This window comes from Larus michahellis, chromosome 1 (assembly GCF_964199755.1).
Source record: "Larus michahellis chromosome 1, bLarMic1.1, whole genome shotgun sequence".
Lineage (NCBI taxonomy): Eukaryota > Metazoa > Chordata > Aves > Charadriiformes > Laridae > Larus > Larus michahellis.
The window spans coordinates 82,235,846-82,256,082 of NC_133896.1; the positions used below are offsets into that span (position 1 = coordinate 82,235,846).

General features: G+C 48.2%; 1 protein-coding gene across 1 annotated transcript; it reads right to left on the reverse strand.

The window, feature by feature from the left end:
- Positions 1 to 8,638: 8,638 nt before the first annotated feature.
- Positions 8,639 to 18,963, reverse strand: LOC141737789 (C-type lectin domain family 4 member E-like). Its single transcript, XM_074572757.1, has 6 exons — positions 18,807 to 18,963; positions 17,771 to 17,866; positions 12,225 to 12,317; positions 9,980 to 10,128; positions 9,631 to 9,761; positions 8,639 to 9,335 (listed from the first exon to the last, which is right to left on the reverse strand). Exons 1-6 carry the CDS (start codon positions 18,841 to 18,843, stop codon positions 9,176 to 9,178), a joined length of 666 nt encoding a protein of 221 aa, XP_074428858.1. The 5' UTR covers positions 18,844 to 18,963; the 3' UTR covers positions 8,639 to 9,175.
- Positions 18,964 to 20,237: the final 1,274 nt, after the last annotated feature.

Sequence of the window (20,237 nt, forward strand, 5' to 3'; positions counted from 1 at the left end):
GATTTAAGGGTGCCATTCCAATGTAGTGCTGCCTGATTGCCCCTCTCTGCTATATTCTGAATGAGTTTTATCTTGGGAAGAAAAAAGCACGTCAGATGACAGAATTTAAAACTACGGCTGCGCATATATAGGAAGTCTGATAATCCCTACATTAAGCAAAGAGCTTTTGGTGGAAAAAGGGGGATCTGAGGTAACACATGCAATGGAAATAACTTATTACAAAAATAAACGTGTAATGCTGCAATATATTTCAATTGCATCATAATGTTTTATATTCTATGGTTCCCACGTAGCAGTCTTTTTATGCTAAATGTATTTTTTTTAAATAAAATAGAGAAGGTACACAGCCCCACACAGCAGTGCTTTTGAGCTGATAAAGATGTTGATTGATAAAAAGAGACTGTATTTAACAAAACAATTCAGGAGGAAATACAGAGTATATTAAAAAGGTCAGAAGCAAATGATGGTGGATAGTGAGCAGAGCGAACAGACGAAGCAAAATTCCATGTAACTACAGTGCAGAGAACAGCAAAGGGCAGGATGAGAAAGGGGAACTGCATTTTGTAACTGGATGACTGAATCGGTTCAGCTTCCATTCTGACCCAAAGACTACTTAATGGTCTCTGTAGAGCAGACCTCCATTGATTTCAGAGGCTTTAGAATTAGGCACTGTGTTATTGCTCTTGTTTAGTTCAAACATATGAACGAACCAAACAAATGGTAGGGTCTAAAAATAATGCTTACATCTTCAACAGTGTTTCTTTGGGCTTAACGGAAGGCTGGTCACCTGCAGGAGAGCTGTAACTTGCAAATAGAAAATGCCTATGGACTTTATTAAAAGTTGTTGATAAGGTTTTTTTAAAGGCAACTCTGTAAGTCTCTCACTGGCTCCTCCCTTTCCTGTCCTGCATTTGTACCACAGGGCAAGTGGCACCAAAGGTGAGAACTTCTCTAACGGGGAACTGCTGCGCGATGCGGTGTTTACACCAAAAAAATTTGTTTCAAAAAATATTGTGCAAAAGGAACTGTATTTTCTCAAATAAAAGAGCCATTCCTGTATTCCAGAAGAATTTTATTTAAGGAATACTGGGGCCCATTCAAACTTCAGTTCATTCGTATAGCTTGCGCTCTCCACAGTTCCACCTGACTGCCCAAAATGTCTTCACCTGCAACAGGCTTCTTTTCTTTCTTCTGTAGCCTTAGGCTGTCAACTACTAAATCACTCAGCAAGTTTTTTTATCCCACTCCTAATCCCACAGAACTCTCTGAACCCCTAATACCCCAGTGCTCTGCAATGGAAATCCAACCTCTGCTTGCTCTGACAGTAACCAACTCATATTGCGTGTTTTCAAGTGCCGCTTTCAGTCATTCATCCTCTCCAGCCATCATTCCCCATTCTCATGAACATTCAGCTGTCCTATTATTGGCATGGTTATACTATGCAAAATTGAGTGGGAAGACACTTCAAGTCTGCGAGACAGGCGCACGTAGCACTGAACACCCGAGGAAAGTGATCAAAAAAATCATATATGTCACTGCCATACTGCAGAGTTCACTTGCTTTCATGCTAAGGTGACAATTCATCTTACCAACCTTAGAGAAAAAGAGAGACCTGCAAAGGGCAAACCCCCTTCGCTGTCTTAGAGGATGAATTGCCTTCTGCAGATGCCTGCAGAAGGTCCTGCCTTGTCCCTAAAGGAAGCCTTGGGTGAGCAACTCAGATTGAGAAGGCGAACTTTTGGAGGCCTAAAGCAGGGCAGACAAATCCCATTTTAGCTATGCTTCATTTATGGGTTACTTCCTGCAGCTGCTGCTGGAGAATCAAAGGCTAAAATAATCAATACAAATAGCACAACTTTCTCTGGTTGTCTAGCCAAATTTTGAGAAATCAAAATGAGCAGAACCTGTTATTAAATTAGCGGCTCATTCAATGCCACTGAGTTGTTTACTACCAACAAAAGAAAAAGCCATGTTTGAAAATAATTTGTTGCTAGCCAGTAAGTAGTTAACACAGAAGTAGTTAATAAAATTGACAGAATCATTGAAATTCTATTTCGCGTTTGCTCTTGGAGTGGTATTGTGCCTCTGTGTGTTTCTCCAACCATTACAGCAAATCTGACACTTCGCCTACTGGTGAAATCACCATTAGCTTAATAATAAAAGGACAGTCATTGTCAGACCTCTGTTGGGCTTCCAGCTCCCTACTAGCAGAAGGGAGTGTATAACAGTAGCAGGCAACTTTCCACTCAAAGCAAAAATGTAAAAATGGAAAAATGAAGCCAGTACATCTACATGTAACTTGAAAACCTCACCAGTGAACCCATTCATCCTTATTTTATCAAAGCTCGAAAATCCTGTTTCTGGTTTCATTTCTGCTAATGTCAATGTGGCCTACTAATCTATTTTACTTTTTTTCCACTTCAGCTCCTGCTCAGATCAGTCTCAGGTGTGTCCTGGGATTTTCCCAGTCTGCATGCTGCTCTGTGACTCTGTATCTCTTCTGCCCTGAGAGACTGTTCTAACAGATGGAGCCCAAAGCCATGGATTAAATGAACTCAACGGACACTTTGGAGGGATGGCCCATAGACTAAGGGCATTATATCTGCATGAATATATATGTGTATATATATATGACAGGGGAAAGTGGTGGCAATTCATTGGAACCTGTAAGATCTGGGCATGGCATAGATGGTATGGAATAAGGGGTGGATTATGTCCTGGTTCCAGTGGGGACAGGGTTAATTCTCCCCAGGACACAGGTATCCCATGCCATGTGAGCCATGCCCACCCTGAGCTGCTGGGGGAGTGGGAAGGAACTTGCCCCTTGGAGTGGGCTGGGGTGTCCTGGGTCTGATGGGGAGCAGCGGGGAGCGGCGGGGAGCAGTGGTGAAGTAATCGTGTTTGTATATTCCTCTGTCCATGTTATTGTTGTTGTTTTCTTGTTCCCTTTGCTGTTCTATTAAACTGCCTTTGTCTCAACCCAAGAGTTTTGCCTTTTTTTTTTTTTCTTTCAATTCTTCCTGCATTGGGAAGGCCCGAGCGAGCCGCACGTGGTTCTTTGTTGCCGTCTGAGGCTAAACCATGACAGAGATCCAAAAGGGAACCACAGCAGCAGATTAGCCCCTGAGTTCTGTACGACTTTGGTAGATGGGCATTAATAATGCAGCTGTCCTGGGACACCACCAGGATGGCTGAATATCTAGCTCCTCTGTGTTCTAGAACACGCCAGCACTGTTGCACCTGCATGGGGCCAGCAGTGTTCTACCACCACTCAAGCCACATGCCTAGCAGAAATATGGGATATTCTCCTGCCCGTATGGCTGTGCCATATGAAAAATAAATGGCAATGGCAACTCTGTGGGTGCCTTGCTACATATCAGTTGCAGGAGAGCTAGAAGTGTAAAGGTTGCTTTGTCGAAGCAACGTATATGTGTCCCTCTGCCTGCGTCCTGCCAGAACTGCACAAACTGCCAGCCTAGTTCACTGACATGGGAAGGCGTTTGGACAGAATGGGGTTACAGCTGCAGTACAGGCACTCTTTTGGCATAGGCAGAGCCTCCCTCATGGACTTGTGTTTATTTTTGTTGTATGGTACTTGAATGTTTGCGCAGGAAGCACAGATGCTTGTTCTCACCTGGATGCAAGTCACCGATAACTCTGTTGTTTGGAACTAGTCAGAGCAGGGGAGACACGCTCCCATTAACGGTGCAATAGTGTTTGTTACTTGTACATCCACTGATTTCATGCACTGCTTTCATGTGCTTTAATAACTCTTTGGTGTGTTCGGTAGCTGTGGAGGGATGGCCGGAAACCTCAGCACTCCAGGAGCAAAACCCACAGCGCTCTGGAAAGAGTAAGCCACCACTTCTTGCTTTTCAGAACGGCAAAACAGTCTCACAATTTTGGAAATGACTCATAATGTTTTGGCTCTGGGGTGCAGCCACACTACATGGCCTCCACAACTGCATTGCTTTGGCACTATGCTTCCCCATCCTCAGGATTCCTTGGCCACCACTCAGACCAGACCTCCACGGCTGCTTTGAGATATATGACTGAGTATCAGTTGACTGCATGATCAAGAGGTCCCCTTCTTGAGGAAGCAGAGTGCTTAAATCACATACCCCTCCCACAGTAGTCTCATGCTGCTACTGTATCTGGTACTGATTCCTTGGCCGGTAGTTGCGCAATACCACACAACGGCCTTCGGCAGCTGAGCTCAGAATCCAACTTGGTTTGCAAAACCAAGAGCTTCAAACATTTCCTCCTTACCTGCTAGGGCAGAGCTTAGCTTACTCCCATCTCTTAGCCTCTCCAGCTCCTTCACACCCGAGTTGCTCTTCCTGGAGAGCAACCATCTCATCCTGAACCAGTCAGCGTGGGGCAATATGGGCAGTGTGGAGGACCAGGGCGTGTAGGTGTTTTGTCAGAGATCAAGCCCTGAGGAGACAGACTGGTAGGGTCATCTCTGATGTGTGGGAGAGCCTTACAGTGAAAGACTTCAGGGTCTCACATCACACAATTCATCACTCTCACCACAACAGCCTTCCCACCACTCATTGTCCGCAGCAGGTGAACGCAAATCAGTGATACTGAGAGAGCATGGCAGGTGACTAGCTGTGAGTGCTGTGGTGGTGTTGGAGTACTGGACCTCATAATTAGCTAAGGCCTTTGCAGGAAACCAGGAGGTTGCCCAAAAGCACAGCAGGCAGCTGAGAGAGCAAGGTATTGTCTGAGCACAAGACCAGAATGTTTTATATACCCGTAATATAACGTAAAATAAGAAAGTGCTTGTATTTACTTGTAACCAGGTAGAGACTGAAGAGCTAAAGTCACAGGATTTGTCTTAGACAACACGTGAGATAAGCAATGGGTAACCGAAATGGACTGGATAACTGAAGGGGGGTTGGGGGGATCTCTTGTATAATAAGAATTTTGCAAGGCTTAGGTTATTTCTAATACCTTACACAAGATTGCTTAGGAAATAGTTTCAGAAACAACAAATTTGGGAACAGATGGAGCAAAACTGAGATAAATGGGAAAAGGTAGTTAGATGTAGGCTCTTCACTTGGGAGGAGACTGGGTAGAGGAAGATTGGTACCAAGGTGGCAAAACGGTGGCTCCAAAAATTGAAAAAATGGAGAGCAGAGTATAAAATCAGTCAAAGAGCAAAGGAGGGGAGGTCTTCCAACGGCAGGAATAGGGACCCCTACAGCTTGTGAACCTGCCCCAAGGATCCAAACCCAGCAGAACACTGGAGGGATCCCCTTTTGACAACCCGCTGGCCTGTCCATCAGGTCTATGTCTGAACTACCTACAGGAGAGTGGAGCAAGGTGGGCTGGGATTCCATCCTACAACTAAGGGACATGGGAGGATAGAGGAAAGGGCAGTAGAAATGCAACTCAATACTTGTTGTGTGTCTGAGCGATAAACTGTAGCTGCGTAATTGTAAGTAGCTGTGAAAAATCATAGATCTGTAAATTGATAACAGAGGTTTTAATTAACTTATTGGTCGTTTAATTGACTTACTAATTTCTTAGTAGTGTGTTGATTAATCGACAGCCTCTTGAATACAGTCTCTTGGACCAAATATGTCTCAAGCTTGCAATCTAAAGAGGAAAGTCAGATCCTGAGATAACACTGGCAGAAACTGGAAACAAACGTGTTTGCAGTTGTGAAAGTTTTAACTCTTTACTTGCTGATTGACCTGTTTACGTTGGGCTCAGCATCTCAGGACTACCTTTCTCACAGGTTCTTTTATTCTTTCGTAAAACAGTAGCCAGCCCTTTTTACCATGTCTGTACTTCTTTCAGCAGATCAGTGGCAATGTTACAGGACAATTTCCTTCCCCAGAAGAGAGTGCTTAAGAGGGGAGACTTCTTCCCACCATTCTCACCAGCTGGTTGCCCCCTCTCCCACCACAGTTCATTGTGTGGTGCTGATACGGAGTTTTGTATTTCATGAAAGTGATCCATAAGAAGAATGAAGGTTACTTTTCTTCTCCATAAAAAAAAAAAAACAACCACAAAAAAACAAAACAGGAAAAGAGCAGTGGTTTTAAACCCAGTTTGGTGTGGGTTTTTTATTATCCAAGATACAGCCCAACACAGTAGACACTCGTATTGTATTGGCATCGCGGATGGGGTAGTTAACCTCAGAGCGGAAGTGGAAATGAGATGCCAGGGTGGAAATGGGAAGTTCTTAAACCAATATCCCAACCAGAGTTATAGCAATGCCCCTGCAATAAATGGCAAGTGCATCAGCGTTATACTGCCCCCGGGCTCTCTCCTCCACTGTCTTCTTTGGTTGCAATGCAAATATTGGGACTTAAAGCTTTTAGTAGGCTAGTTCTAATTCATAACAGATGATGAACATTTCAAGATAAGGAAGGGACGCAAACATCCCATGCAGCAGAAATCCCCAGTAATTCCCAGGCAGTGTGGCCAGGCCACTGTCATGATAACATCCATATTAGCTCATCCAATCCTGACTTTGGCTGGAGAACAATTTGGCATTAAGAAGTTGCACAGCAAACGTGGCCAGCCTGCCACAAGTGAGCTCACGTGCTTGCTGTACAAGGAGGATTTTACAGCCAACAAGAGGTTCTGAATCAACTCACTATTCAATTCACTGCTGCCCACCAATGTGTGGAGGTCCTATTCCCTGAGCTGTGACTTGCTCAGAAGGTGCCGGTGACCTAGGAGGGTGAGTTATCAGAGTGAAGTTCAAGACCAGGCTGCATGGGACTTTGATTAACCTGGTCTAGTGGGAGGTGTCCTTGCCCACGGCAGGGGGGTTGGAACTAGGTGATCCCTTCTAATCTGAACCATTTGATGATTCTATGATTCTACAGATTCTATAGATGGAGACAGCATCTCAAAGATGGGGTATCACAGAGTTTCCTGAGGAAAACCAGAAGTTAGCTCAAGTTTGAACCACAACAGATTTTTTTTGCTGCAGTCAGACCACGTCTTCAGTGTATGTATCGTCAGAAGTGAAGGTCACTGTGGCTCCTTCCCTATCCTCAGACCTAAGTTCCTTTCCAAAGGAAAAGTTAATGTGCAAAGGAGTGATGAGAATCCAGGCCTTGTTTTCACAGGCAGTTGGGATGTGACCAGAATGCCCACCTGAAAACAATGATACAGACGCCATCATGAAATATGCTAATCTGATGCACTTTTTGTCCTTTCCACCCAGCCTCCTCGTTCGATATGCAGGGATTGTCCTCTGAAGCTTTCTGAAAGTGATATACCTAACTATATACCTTTACCTCTGCCTCTTGCTGTGACACCTGCTGCCTCCTGAACCAAGGTGGACTTGCGACATGATGCCTGTTTCTCATGTGTTGGAGAAAGGTACCTCTTTCAGATAAATCCATATCAAAGAGGAATACATTGAGAGGAAGGCTTTTGCATTCTTCTACATCTGTGCAAACACCTACTGTGTACAGAGTCCATCCCCGCCTAAACCCTGAGTGCTGCCATTGGGGTGCACTACTCGAGGCATTGGCTTTACTGAGAGACATGGCTGAAACTCTTGCTCGGAGTTTTACCGCTTGGCCTTCAACAGGGGCTGCGTAAAGCAAGGACAGGGATCAACTCCTCTGTCTACCTTCATTTGCTTTATTGTACAACTAATGTAAGAGAATGGCTTTGCACTTGTGTATGCATGTGTGTGCGTGTTTGCAGGGAGATGGGATCAGGAACTTCCCTTCAGCGATTCTGCAGACAAACCCAGTATCATCTCCCAAGACCCCTCTTTTGTCAGGACATCTCAAGACAAACTTTGCATTCCAGATTTGAGGCAAGGAGACCGTTTCTAGCAAGTTACGTTTTCTTGCAAACTGGTCTTCTGGTGTGAGTTTTGCTCTGCCCCATACCACATCCCAGCAGTCCGAACTGCAGCTGCCTCTAAAACCTCCTGTAAAACATTAGTCACTCTCTGTGTGTCTTATCTGCCCCCTTTTCTTCCTCAAAACCCTGCTGCTGTGGTTTCCAGAACTGAGTTGGGGTAAATCGAAAAGAGAAGTCCATTGCAATGTTTTTGTTTGCTGTCACGTTGGACTGGACAACAAAGTTTTCTCCACTGTGAAAAGACCCCAGTAACTTTAGAAAATGGGAGGCCAACATGTTGCAACAGCCAAGCTTTTGGTCCAATTGCTAAAACAGAAACGTGGTAAATGCATTGCTTCAGGTGGAAATAACACAAATTTGTGCTCCGATTGTTGATGAATAAAAGAAAAAAAAACCACCCAGAACTAATTTTTCGGGGTGTATTTTTATTTCCATCTGGAAACTCCCAGCTCTTCAGGGAGCATGGATATCATTGGTGAAAGGGGAAGAATATACAGACAGAGGTTTGGGGAATTTGAGGGAAGCAGAGCATTTGCTCAAGACTTGTGTGGGTCTGATTTGTGCCTGCTGTGTTGCTTCCCTCACAAGCGATTCTCCAAAAGGGTTCACAGCCTTTCTCACATGCTCTGCAGATGAATATTAGGTTGTTCCTGCCCCCGGCCAGTCCAGCGCATTCACAGTAACATCCTCACCTGGGGGTGCCAAACACACCGAAAAGTTAAAACCTCCACGCAGAGAGGCTGGGCTGGCAGGGGGCTGGGACTTGTTGCTCAAAAGACAGCCTCATACAAAAAGCTGAGTTAACATTTATTGGTATGGGGTGTTTTTAACTTATCAACACAGAATATGCTGAAGGAAGAAGGAAACATTAAAGATAAGCCATGAATCATTGTTGCCTTTAGGGATGGGCCAAGCACACTCCACTGACTGCTCCAGTGATTTGTAGGACCGGTATCCTTCCATGAAACAGAGAGGGCCTTTTCCGCATCATTGAGATATCAAATGGACAAGGAGTCAGGGAAAGTACTGGAGGCTCAGGCCGCCCAGCTGAGAAGGAGGAGAGTGAAAAGGGGCACAAGAGGTTATTGAAATCAGTCGGAGTGATTTCATCCAGGACTGGTCTCCATCTTGGAAAGAGATGCAGGGGCACAGGCTGGGAACTGAGGTCCTTCGGAGCTGGGATTCTGTGTCAGGCTTGCTCATCCTACTTTGCAAAGGAAAGCATTTGTGTGAGCTCAGGCCAGCTTTCCATCGTCTCCTTCATGAGCTGCCCTTTCTCAAGGACACTCCTTCAGGTCCTTCATCCAAAGTGGAGTTTCCTTCCTCAGACAAATTTGACTGCCAGTTCACAAATTCTATAGCAACTTGTAAAGCAAAGGATGTTGTTCCAGTTACTGTAAGTGTTCGGGTCTGTTTTTCCCTTGACGTGAATTGCAGCACATTTTTCTGCAAAGAGTAAATTGGGTTCACCAGGTTTCCAGAACCTGTAAAAGAAAGTTCCTCTATTGAGAATGCATTGGCATACACGACAGCAGGAATGAAGTTACCTAAACATTTGTGGAAGAGAACAGGCAAGATTATTGTAACAGAGATCAGGAGCTCTGGCAAGGCAAAGACTAGTCATGTTTTTGACTAGAAAACTAGTCAAGTTTTCTGACTTACAGTGCAGTTAGGGACAGAGACCCCTCTTTGACACATACCTCCTTACAGAGTGTATTGGTCACTTGGACTGAGGGTTGTGAATAACAGGACCTTCCTCACTCCCCCCGGGATACTCACGTGGCTGACTTCTTATATGGAGTCTGATCCACCCACTGCCACTGCCCACTTTCATAAGCACTTAAGCCTATGTAGTATTTTGTTTCATAGGCGTTAGCAAACACTCCTTTTGCCAAGTTGAAGAGAAATTCCTGGAAAAAGCACAACATCCATGAGGTGCAGGACTGAGCAGAGGGAGGTGGCAGGAGTTCCTGTGGGGTGGGACTGGTGGCAGAGGGGAGCCAGTGCCGAAGGGGTGCAGAAAGGACATCCCCCCTCCCCTGCAGGAGCAAGGAGGGGATCTGGGTCCCCTCCAGGGCCTGTCACTGTGTGTCTGGCTGCCCTTCCCCTCCTTCCACCCTGCACCTACCTGCTCTGCTTTGCTGTCGATCACCACCAGCTGGGAGCCCATCCCAGTGCAGTTCTGCACACTCTCAGCCCAGGACATTTTATCAGTCGACAGATAATAGCAGCTTTTTTGAAAGCGTTTCCAGCCATTTGGGCAGCACATCCAGCCCTCTGTGGGGGAAAAAATCCTGCTTTTGAACAAGATGTGCTGTCCTTCATCTTAGTGAGCTCAGTGTAGGGTCCCAGATGCTCGCGGAGGGGTCGGAACCATGCCTTTAACCTAGACAGAGGTAAATGCTCTCTTCTGTGCTCCACAAGCAAAGCTGTCAACAGCCTGAGAGGCTCCTGTCACAAGGCCCCTGCCTGAAGCGCCTTTCCCTTCCTCTACCTGTTCTGCCATGTCCATGCAACCTCTGTTTGGTGAAACACAGTTTCTGCCTTACCCTTCCTGAGGAAGCGAGATGGGAAGTAGTTGGCTCGTGCTCCTCTGGGAACACTTCCATCAGAGAAATGTTGTCCAAGCGTTTAGCTCCTGACTCATGCAGACTGACAGACGTGTACACTAAACTGCTCTGACAGTCTTGCGGACACCACAGGCAGTCCCTGCTGCCTAGAGAGGGCGGAAACCTAGCCAGATTTTCCTAGAGATCTGTCTTACAGCCAGAAAGTCACATGACAGATTAAACCCACAGATATATTCTCTCAAAGCATGAGGCTACATGCTTTAAGGCTACATACCTCTATCTACGGTCTGAATATATTATACTCTGAATATATTTCTGTATAGAATAGATCAGGCTCAAAAGTTCATCCAATAAGGTCAACAAACAAATACACCCTGGTCTGTATTGTTCCTACCTTAGATGCTTGCTCTGAATTACAGACCTCGTAGGGACTCTCGGGTTTCCCAGTCAGCAGCTCTTCAGGGGATTGCATGCAGTGACAGTGCCCCGGTCAAGCCAGTGCTTCAGCCCACTCACAGCAAACACACACGTCATATTCACACTGCAAGGTGGATCCAGGTAATCTCATGTCCTTCAAGAGCTGCCTTCACAGCACAAAGTCTCTCATCCCATTCTTGGCACCAAATGGAGGGTCCAGTGAGTGGAACAGCTACCAAAACTTTCGTTAGCCTACCTGTGCTCTTATATATTACATCCACTCAAGGTACACCGTTATGTACCTCTGTAGAAAGAGAGACCATGGCACTAGAGAGCACCAAACAATATGCAAAATCAAGTTCAAGCAGCCTGAGGAACTTGGAGCTCTCTGTCTCTGCGCTGCTCACCCTGATCTTTCGCTGAACTGCTGGAGGATGGCCTGTAGCCATCATGTGCTCTGTAAAACCCATTCCTAATTCCAGAGTGAAAGCTAAAGTTATCCCACATGACTAAGCAATGCTGGACAATTTCTTCTGAATTCTTAAGTGTGTTGTTTGGGAGAGACTGTCTGCTGTTTGACGGGCCTGCTTGTGCCTCGTGGAGCTAGGCAGGGTTTTTTTACATGGAACAGTAAATCGAGCATGTGTAGAACACAGCCTGCCTGGCCTTCCATAGATGTCCACCACAAGAATAGGTGGACCATGCTTATTTTGTACCTGCAAACACCTTTTTATCATGGACTCTAAAGGGAGTATGAACAGCTAGCTCAGGTGTACTCAACGCGTATGGGTTAGCCCCTGTGCAAACTGCAGCCTGTTCCTGAACGCAGTGCGCAAGTGAGAACGGATCTCTGAACTGAGCTTGGGAATTTGCACCGCAGGAATTCTAACTCTTGCCATTGCTGTGTGATTGCAGCCCAGCTCTCCAGCTACTCTACACTGCGCAACAACATCCCCCTACCACTCCTACCTCTGTCCCTGGCACCAGCCCTGATGCTTGTGTGAACAGGCACTGAGCCAGCGCAGGGAGTGGAGCTGGATTGAATCAGCCCTTACAAAAGGATGAAGCACTTGCAGCTAGATTAGAGAACTGGATTAGCAGTTGAGGGGTTGTGTGAGGGCCAGCGAGAAGGGAAGAGTAGGAAAAACGATCAAAGGTAGATCTGGAACAACCCACCCTCTTCCACTGGCCCAGAACATGTTTTCATAGCATCCTAAGTAAAATTGTGCAGTATGGCATTTTCTTTCCGCAATTCTCTGTCTTCCTTCCTTAAAACAATCCATCTCTGGCTGACAATCACATTCCCAATCCGAGAGGCTGACTGGCACCAGAATAAATTCTGGTGAGGCTCTTAGTGTTGCTTATGAGGCTCTTAGAATCACTTACTTTTGCTTGCAGATACGTTGGGGACGCAGCGCCATCCTGTGGCATTCTGGAGCAGAATCTTGTACTGGCCAGAGCTTCCATGAAGGAAAACTACTGGGAAGAGAGGAGAGAGAAGGCAAGTGCTACTGTCCTATCCTCCACCTTCTGACTTAGAGCCCCCACAGAGACTCTGTTACGTTAATAAGCTCTGAAATCTGTATTGAAAACGGAGATGAGAAACAGCAGGCTGCTGCTCCCACTACTTGTCACTCCTGCCTTTGAACAGGCATTAAACAGACGAGCTCCTCTCGCCTTTGCTGGCAGAGAGACTCATTTTCCCAGCTGACAAAGCCAGCTTAGACGTCCTTTGACGATGGGGTCAGGAAAGGGCCAAAGAAGTCATGGGATAAGCTTAATAAAGGTGGAATATTAATGTGCATTCCCTCTTAATCTTCCTGGGCATTGCAGGTCTAGAGCACCGTTTTTACTTTTATCAAGAAGGTAAAAGTGATAAATTTCCTTTATCGTTTCACCAAGTGGAAGAGAAACTCCCGGGAAAAGCACGCTGTCCATGAGGACCAGTTCGCTGTGCGCTGGGCAGACAAGCAGCGAGTGGGCGTTGCCTGGGTGTGACCCAGGGAACCACCCGGGAGCACCAGGACAAGCATGTACTTCCTGGGCTGGAGAAGAGGGCGGCCAAACGGGGAGTGATACACCAGCCCAATCACAGCAGTCTGCACGGCAGTTCACGCAGGATAGAGCTGAAAGACTGCCGACCCGGCCAGGTAGCAATGGTAACTACTCGCAAGAAGACTGTGGCATCCATGAGCTCCACAACCACCAGGTCTGATGCAGCCTCTCAGACGGAGCTCCTGTGGGAACCTGCTGCCACCCAGACATCGGGCTGTAGGTCGTGCCCTGCTCTCACGCTGGTGTCGGATGGCAGTGATGGGCACGCCTGTGGGAGATGTGCCCAGGTAGAGGATCTCCTCCGATCAGTGATGGAGCTCAGGGAGGAGGTACGTAGGTTGAGGAGCATCAGGGAATGCGAGAGGGAGGTAGATTCTTGGAGTAGAATCCTGCATCCCACAACAGAAACCCAGCAGGCAGACAGAACCCCTGCAACAGAGAACTCCCTGTCCTCTCTCACCTCAACTGAAGGTGGTGACCTGGAGGACAGGGGCCACTGGCAGGAAGTTCCTGCACGGCGCAACAGGCGCCGCACTCGAGACTGCCTGGCGAGTACCCCATCTTCCCAGGTGCTATTATTTAACAGGTACAGTGCTCTGCAGAGGAACCTGGATGATGATGAGCACGATAGTTCTCCTACCTTGGAGGCGTCAGCGAGGCCTAGTCAGACCTCCCTCTGTATCAAAACCTCTGCGGTAAAGAAGAAAAGACGGGTCCTTGTCATAGGTGACTCCCTGCTGAAGGGAGCGGAAGGCCCAATGTGCAGGACGGAGCCGGTACATAGGGAGGTCTGCTGCCTCCCTGGGGCCTGGGTCAAGGACGTGAAGAGGATGCTTCCTTCCCTGGTACGGCCCTCGGACTACTACCCACTTTTGCTCTTTCAGGTAGGCAGCGATGAGGTAACAAGAAGTCCAAGGGCAATGAAGAAAGATTTCAAGACCCTGGGACGCCTGGTCAAGGGATCGGGAGCGCAAGTTGTGTTCTCGCCTATCCCCCAGTTGTGGGGAATGACGAGGGGGTAAATAGGAGGAGCCAGCGGATCAACGCCTGGCTCCGAGCCTGGTGCTGCCAGCAGGACTTTGGGTTCTTTGATCATGGCCCGATCTACAAAACGCCTGGCCTGCTGGTAACAGGCGGGAATACCCTGACTTCCAGGGGAAAAAGGGTTCTAGGAAAAGAGTTATCAGGGCTCATGGATAGGGCTTTAAACTAGATTTGAAGGGGGGTGGGGACGGTACTGGGCTTGCTGGTGAGGTGCCAGGGTGTAGTTGCTCAGCGCTCGTGGGCCAGTGTGCCAGTATTTCTGAAAGCCAGAAGGCATACCACATCTCAAGGGTCAAAACTACACACACGACTCCCTCTCTGAAATGCTTATACACCATTGCACGCAGCATGGGGAATAAGCAGGAAGAGCTGGAGATCTGTGTGCGGTTGCAGGGCCACGATCTCATGGCAGCTACTGAGACACGGTGGGACAGCTCGCTTGACTGGAATGCTGTCATGGATGGCTATGTCCTTTTCAGGAAAGACAGACCAGCGAGGCGTGGTGGTGGAACTGCACCCTATGTGAGAGAGAATTTGAATGCATCGAGCTCTCACTAGGGGCAGATGATGAGAGGGTCGAGAGTTTATGGGTAAGGATTAAGGGGCAGGCAAATATGAGGGACACTGTTGTGGGTGTTTATTAGAGGCCACCTGATCAGGATGGGGAAGCCGATGAGGCTTTCTACAGACAGCTAAAGGTAGCCTCGCAATCGCAGGCCTTGGTTCTAATGGGGGACTTCAGTCACCCCGATATCTGCTGGGAAGGCTACACAGCCAGGCACGAACAGTCCAGGAGGCTCCTCCAGTGCATTGATGGTAATTTTTTGACACAGGTGGTGCAGGAGCCAACAAGGAGAGGAGCACTCCTGGACCTGGTACTGACAAACACAGAGGGACTGGTGGAGGACATTAAGGTTGGGGGCACCCTAGGTTGTAGTGATCATGAAATGAGAGTTCAGGATCATGGGGACTATACACAAAACAACAAGAAGTAAAATTACAACCTTGGATTTCAGGAGGGCTAACTTTGACCTCTTCAAGAAACTGCTTGGAGGGATCCCGTGGGCTAGGGCTCTGGAAGGCAAAGGGGCTCAAGAAAGCTGGTTGGTATTCAAAGACCACTTCCTCCAAGCTCAGGATCTGTGCATCCCTAAGAGAAAGAAATCAGCCAAGGGACGCAGGAGACCTGCATGGTTGAACAGGGAGCTTCTGAAAAAGCTCAAGTGGAAGAAGGAAGTTTACAATAAGTGGGAGAAGGGACTGACCCCTTGGGAGGATTACAAGAATGCTGCCAGAGCGTGCAGGGATGAAACAAGGAAAGCCAAGGCCGCCTTGGAATTAAACCTGGCTAGGGATATCAAGCTCAACAGGAAGGGCTTCTACAAGTATATTGGAAGCAAAAGGAAGACCAGAGAAGTTGTGGGCCCACTGTTGAATGAGACGGGAGCCATGAGAAGGCGGAGTTACTGAATGCCTTCTTTGCTTCAGACTTTACTGCTCGGCCCAGCCCTCAGGAGTCCCATGCACTGGGGGAAGTAACGGGGAAAGAAGAAGACTTCCCTGGGTTGAGGAGGATCGAGTGAGGGATCAATTAGATCAATTAAATATTCACAAGTCCATGGGCACCGATGGGATGCACCCGAGAGTGCTGAGAGAGCTGCTGGAAGTCATTGCTGGGCCACTCTCCATCACCTTTGAAAGGTCTTGGAGAACAGGAGAGGTGTCTGAGGACTGGAGGAAAGACAATGTCACTCCAGTCTTCAAAAAAGGCAAGAAGGAGGAGCCGGGGAACTACAGGCCAGTCAGCCTCACCTCCACCCCTGGAAAGATGATGGAACAGCTCGTTCTGGGCTTCATCTCAAGGCATGTGGAGGAAAAGAAAGCTATCAGAAGTACTCAACATGGATTCACCAAGGGGAAATCATGTCTGACTAATCTGATAGCCTTCTGTGATGGCATGACTGGATGGATAGAAGAGGGGAGGGCGGTAGATGTGGTCTACCTTGACTTAAGCAAGGCGTTTGACACGGTCTCCCACAGCATCCTCATAGGGAAGCTTAGGAAGAGAGAGCTTGATGAATGGACAGTAAGGTGGATAGATAACTGGTTGAAAGACAGAGCTCAGAGGGTCGTGATTAGGGGCACAGATTCTAGTTGGAGGTCAGTGATGAGTGGTGTTCCCCAGGGGTCAGTACTGGGTCCAATCCTCTTCAATATATTCATCAATGACCTGGATGAGGGGATAGAGTGCACCCTCAGCAAGTTCGCCGATGACACAAAGCTGGGGTGGGGTGGCTGACACACTGGAAGGCTGTGCTGCCATACAGAGAGACCTGGACAGGTTGGAGAGTTGGGCAAAGAGGAACCTTATGAAATTCAACAAGGGCAAGTGTAGGGTGCTGCACCTGGGGAGGAATAACCCCATGCACCAGTACAGGTTGGGGGCTGACCTGCTGAAGAGCAGCTCATCTGAAAGAGACCTGGGAGTCCTGGTGGACAACAGGATGACCATGAGCCAGCAATGTGCCCTTGAGGCCAAGAAGGCCAATGGCATCCTGGGGTGCATCAAGAGAAGTGTGGCCAGCAGGTCGAAGGAGGTCATCCTCCCCCTCTACTCTGCCTTGCTGAGGCTGCACCTGAGTACCGTGTCCAGTTGTGGGCTCCCCGGTTCAAGAGGGACAGGGAACTGCTGGAGAGGGTGCAGCAGAGACCTACCAAGATGATTAGGGGACTGGAGCACCTCTCTTATGAAGAAAGGCTGAGGGATTTGGGTTTCTTCAGTCTGAAAAAAAGACGGCTGAGGGGGGACCTTATCAACACTTATAAATACTTAAAGGGTGGATGTCAGGAGGATGGGGCCAGAATCTTTTCAGTGGTGCCTGGGGACAGGACAAGAGGTGATGGGCACAAACTTGAACATAGGAAGTTCCACCTAAACATGAGGAGGAACTTCTTTACTTTGAGGGTGGCAGAGCACTGGAACAGGCTGCCCAGAGAGGTGGTGGAGTCTCCATCTCTGGAGACATTCAAAACCAGCCTGGGCGTGTTCCTGTGCAACCTGCTCTGGGTGACCCTGCTCTGGCGGGGGGGTTGGACTAGATGATCTCCAGAGGTCCCTTCCAACCCTGTGATTCTATGATTCTATGACTGAGCAGAGGCAGGTGGCAGGATAAATTTCCTTGTAACTTTTACCTTTATCAAGAACTGTTTAGTGTTGAGGCTTCACCCGAGGGAGTTAAGAAGAAGCACAGAAGGGTCATGAGAGAGCAATATGATACTCCAGGACAGCACAAGCAAAGGATTTCCCTTTTGGTCAGTCCAGGCACCGTGGCTGGGATGTGGCTGGAGAACTCTGTTGGATTGACCCCCACCCTGCTAAAATATGGGCAGCCCTGGTGCCAGTGTTTCCAAGGCGATCACACTCGCACATTGGCTCCAACATTGTCACAGGGAGCTCTGAGAGAGGTAGGAGAACCAACATCCAACAGCCAGCCTTCAGGGAACCTACTTAGATGCTCTCTGATACTAAAGACACTTCTCAGCTCTTGGTGGGAGGGGAGAAACTAACTGGTTTCATCCAGGACCGGCTTTATTCAGGCAGGTGGGAAAGTGAGAGGAACACTGCCAAGGCCCTGCCAGGGAACAAACCTTAACTGTGGAAGGGACCCTAGCCCTGACTAAGAGGACAGAGCAGGGAGGGGGCAGCAGAACCGTCTGTTTCAGTGAAGGGCATTCACCTGCTGGCAGAGAGCCTAGGATATTGTCTTTCCACCTGACAAAAGGCAGTCAACCACTCCCTTCATCCTGGGGAATGAAGAGATCCTGGAACCCACCGAGGCAGATGGTTACAAAGGCAGTTTTGATGGCAAGGACAGAAACAAGGAAGACCCAGGGGTTCAGCCAGGAGCAGCTTCTCTCTTCTGCTGGGGCTGAAAAACACAAGGCAAGAATGGGAATCCTCCAGCCCAGAGTCGGGGGCAGGACAGCCCAGGTGGCTCCAGACCCCAACAACCTGCTGGGACCCTTATTCCAAGGACTGGGGAGCCCCACAGGTGCTGTAACCAGGTCCTGTTGCAACCAGGTCCTGCTGCCTGTCACTAGCAGTAGTTCAGATGGGCAGGGTAGGGGGCTGCCCTGGAGCTGCTCTTTTATTTCACTTTTTGTCACAAGCCTTGCCTGTACTCTTCCCAAACTGCACTCCTCCGTTCTTTGTCCTGTCACACCGCCTTTCTCCCCAACACATCTTCCTTGCTGCCCTCCCCTGTCTTTTTGCCTTCCCCTGTCTCCCACTGAATGCTCTTACTGTACCTCTCTTCTCTTCATCTCTCTTTAAATCTCCTTTCTCTCAGCTGCCTTTATTTTGGCTCTATTCCCCGCGACCTTTTATTCAGTAGCGTACAGTTACTCAAAGGAGTGACCGTCCAGCTCAGTGTTTGCAGAGGCAGATGCGCAGAAAATATTGTTCCCACAGGAAGAATGGGCACTCTCTTGGAGAGCCCTCACTTGGTTCTCCTTAGAGACACCAGAGGTGGGAGCAGTGACTTGTGCTTAGCTTGGTGCAGGTAGTTTTACCTGGACAACGACAGTAGGACACCACTCTTCAGTCTCATCGTTTACAGAAGAAGCACTGAAGAGGATGGCAGGCCATAGTCTGCCTGGACTTTTATTCCCCGCGGCTCTGGGAAAAAGGTCATTCTCCCCGCCCTGGCACTCCCCAGTTCCCTCATCTGTTGCTTTGCTCTTGTCCTGTGCCCCTTCTCCTGGTATGAGGCCAGCCACTGCCCCATGCCATTGTCTATCCCAGCCCTGTATTTTCCCCCACCCGCTCCTTCTTCTACAGGACGAGAGAAAGGAAGGTGGTGTGGTTACCTGCAGTTCCAGGGCTGACTCTCCCTCGGTGATTCATTATCTCTGCCACAGTATCACGCTTCCCCACCAAGAGTCCACGTTACTGATATGGCCACGAATACAAGCTTTGTCTTGCACAGGAGACTGCGCTAGGGCAGCTCACACACTGCTGTCTGATCTGGGGTGCAGAAAATGCCATATCCTGGGTGTTGCCCACAACACATGGAGATGGGGGAATTTTCATAATTTCTCTATCAGGGCATTTCACAAGATGCTCGTTGCAACACAGAAACTCACAGATGCAAATTAAAACAGATGAAGAGTAGTATCACTCTAACCCAAACAACCTCCTGCTGCACGTATTCAAGCAGTTTCACTGCTCTTACCTTTTTGGTGTTTGCTCTTCCCTGGTGAGTGAGTATGTAGGTGAAAACGTCTATGCTGTTGGTATTTGCTGGCAGAGGATTAAACCACTCACGACGTCCTGCAAAGGCGAGTCAGGAAACAACAGGAAAGTGTATCTGTGACTCAGTCTGGGCAAGTCTCCATGTGAAGCTTGAGCCCAGTAACTCAGAGCAGAACTAAGAACTGTTCTTAACTAATTACCCAGGAAAAGTGGATGGAGCTTTGAGTGGAGGGATTGCTTGTGTGCTGTCCTTATGGAGCTCAAGGTGAGAAGGTTCACTAGACGGTGACAGAATCCCTGTGCATTACAGATCATGAAGTTTTACTTGGTCACGACTACAAAAGGCGCAGCCAGACATGGTGCTTCTAGCACTGCTCAAGGTGGCTTGATTCAAAACCCTGCAGGATAAAGTGTCCCTAAGGATAGCCCTAGGGATAAGTAGTCTCTACTAGATCTCACTATGCTCTGAATGGACTTGGGTGGGTATGCAGCCTTTGCTCTTCTGTCTTCCAACAGCTAGTTTCTCCCTGTGAAGAGGCGTGCACGGATGGACTGAGGAAGGAATGGATAGCTAACAATAGCACAAGCACATTGGTTGAAGATTCAAAATACCAGCACACAAAGCTGGTTACGAATGAGGACAAGCCTAAATTGTGTGCAGAAAATATCCTCTGAGTATGTTTCTTCATGCACAACAGGCTGCAGGCAGGGTTGAACCATCCAACTCTGTTGCATTGGAAAGATGGTCCACACATGATTGCTGGTATTGTCATAGAAGGTACCACAGAATCCCAGAATGGTAGGGGCTGGAAAGGACCTCTGGAGATCATCTAGTCCAACCCCCCTGCCAGAGCAGTTTCACCTACAGCAGGTTGCACAGGAATGCGTCCAGGCGGGTTTTGAACACCTTCAGAGAAGGAGACTCCACCGCCCCTCTGGGCAGCTTGTTCCAGTGCTCTGCCACCCTCAAAGTAAAGAAGTTTTTCCTCATGTTGAGATGGAATTTCCTGTGTTCCAGCTTGTGCCTGTTACCTCTTGTCCTGTTG

Coding starts and splice junctions, on each gene's coding strand:
- LOC141737789 (XM_074572757.1), bottom strand. CDS start 18,843: ATGAATCACCGAGGGAGAGTCAGCCCTGGAACTGCAG. Junction 12,318..17,770: donor CTTTGTAACCATCTGCCTCG/GTGGGTTCCAGG, acceptor CTCTCTTCCCAG/TAGTTTTCCTTCATGGAAGC. Junction 9,762..9,979: donor TCGACAGCAAAGCAGAGCAG/GTAGGTGCAGGG, acceptor TGCTTTTTCCAG/GAATTTCTCTTCAACTTGGC.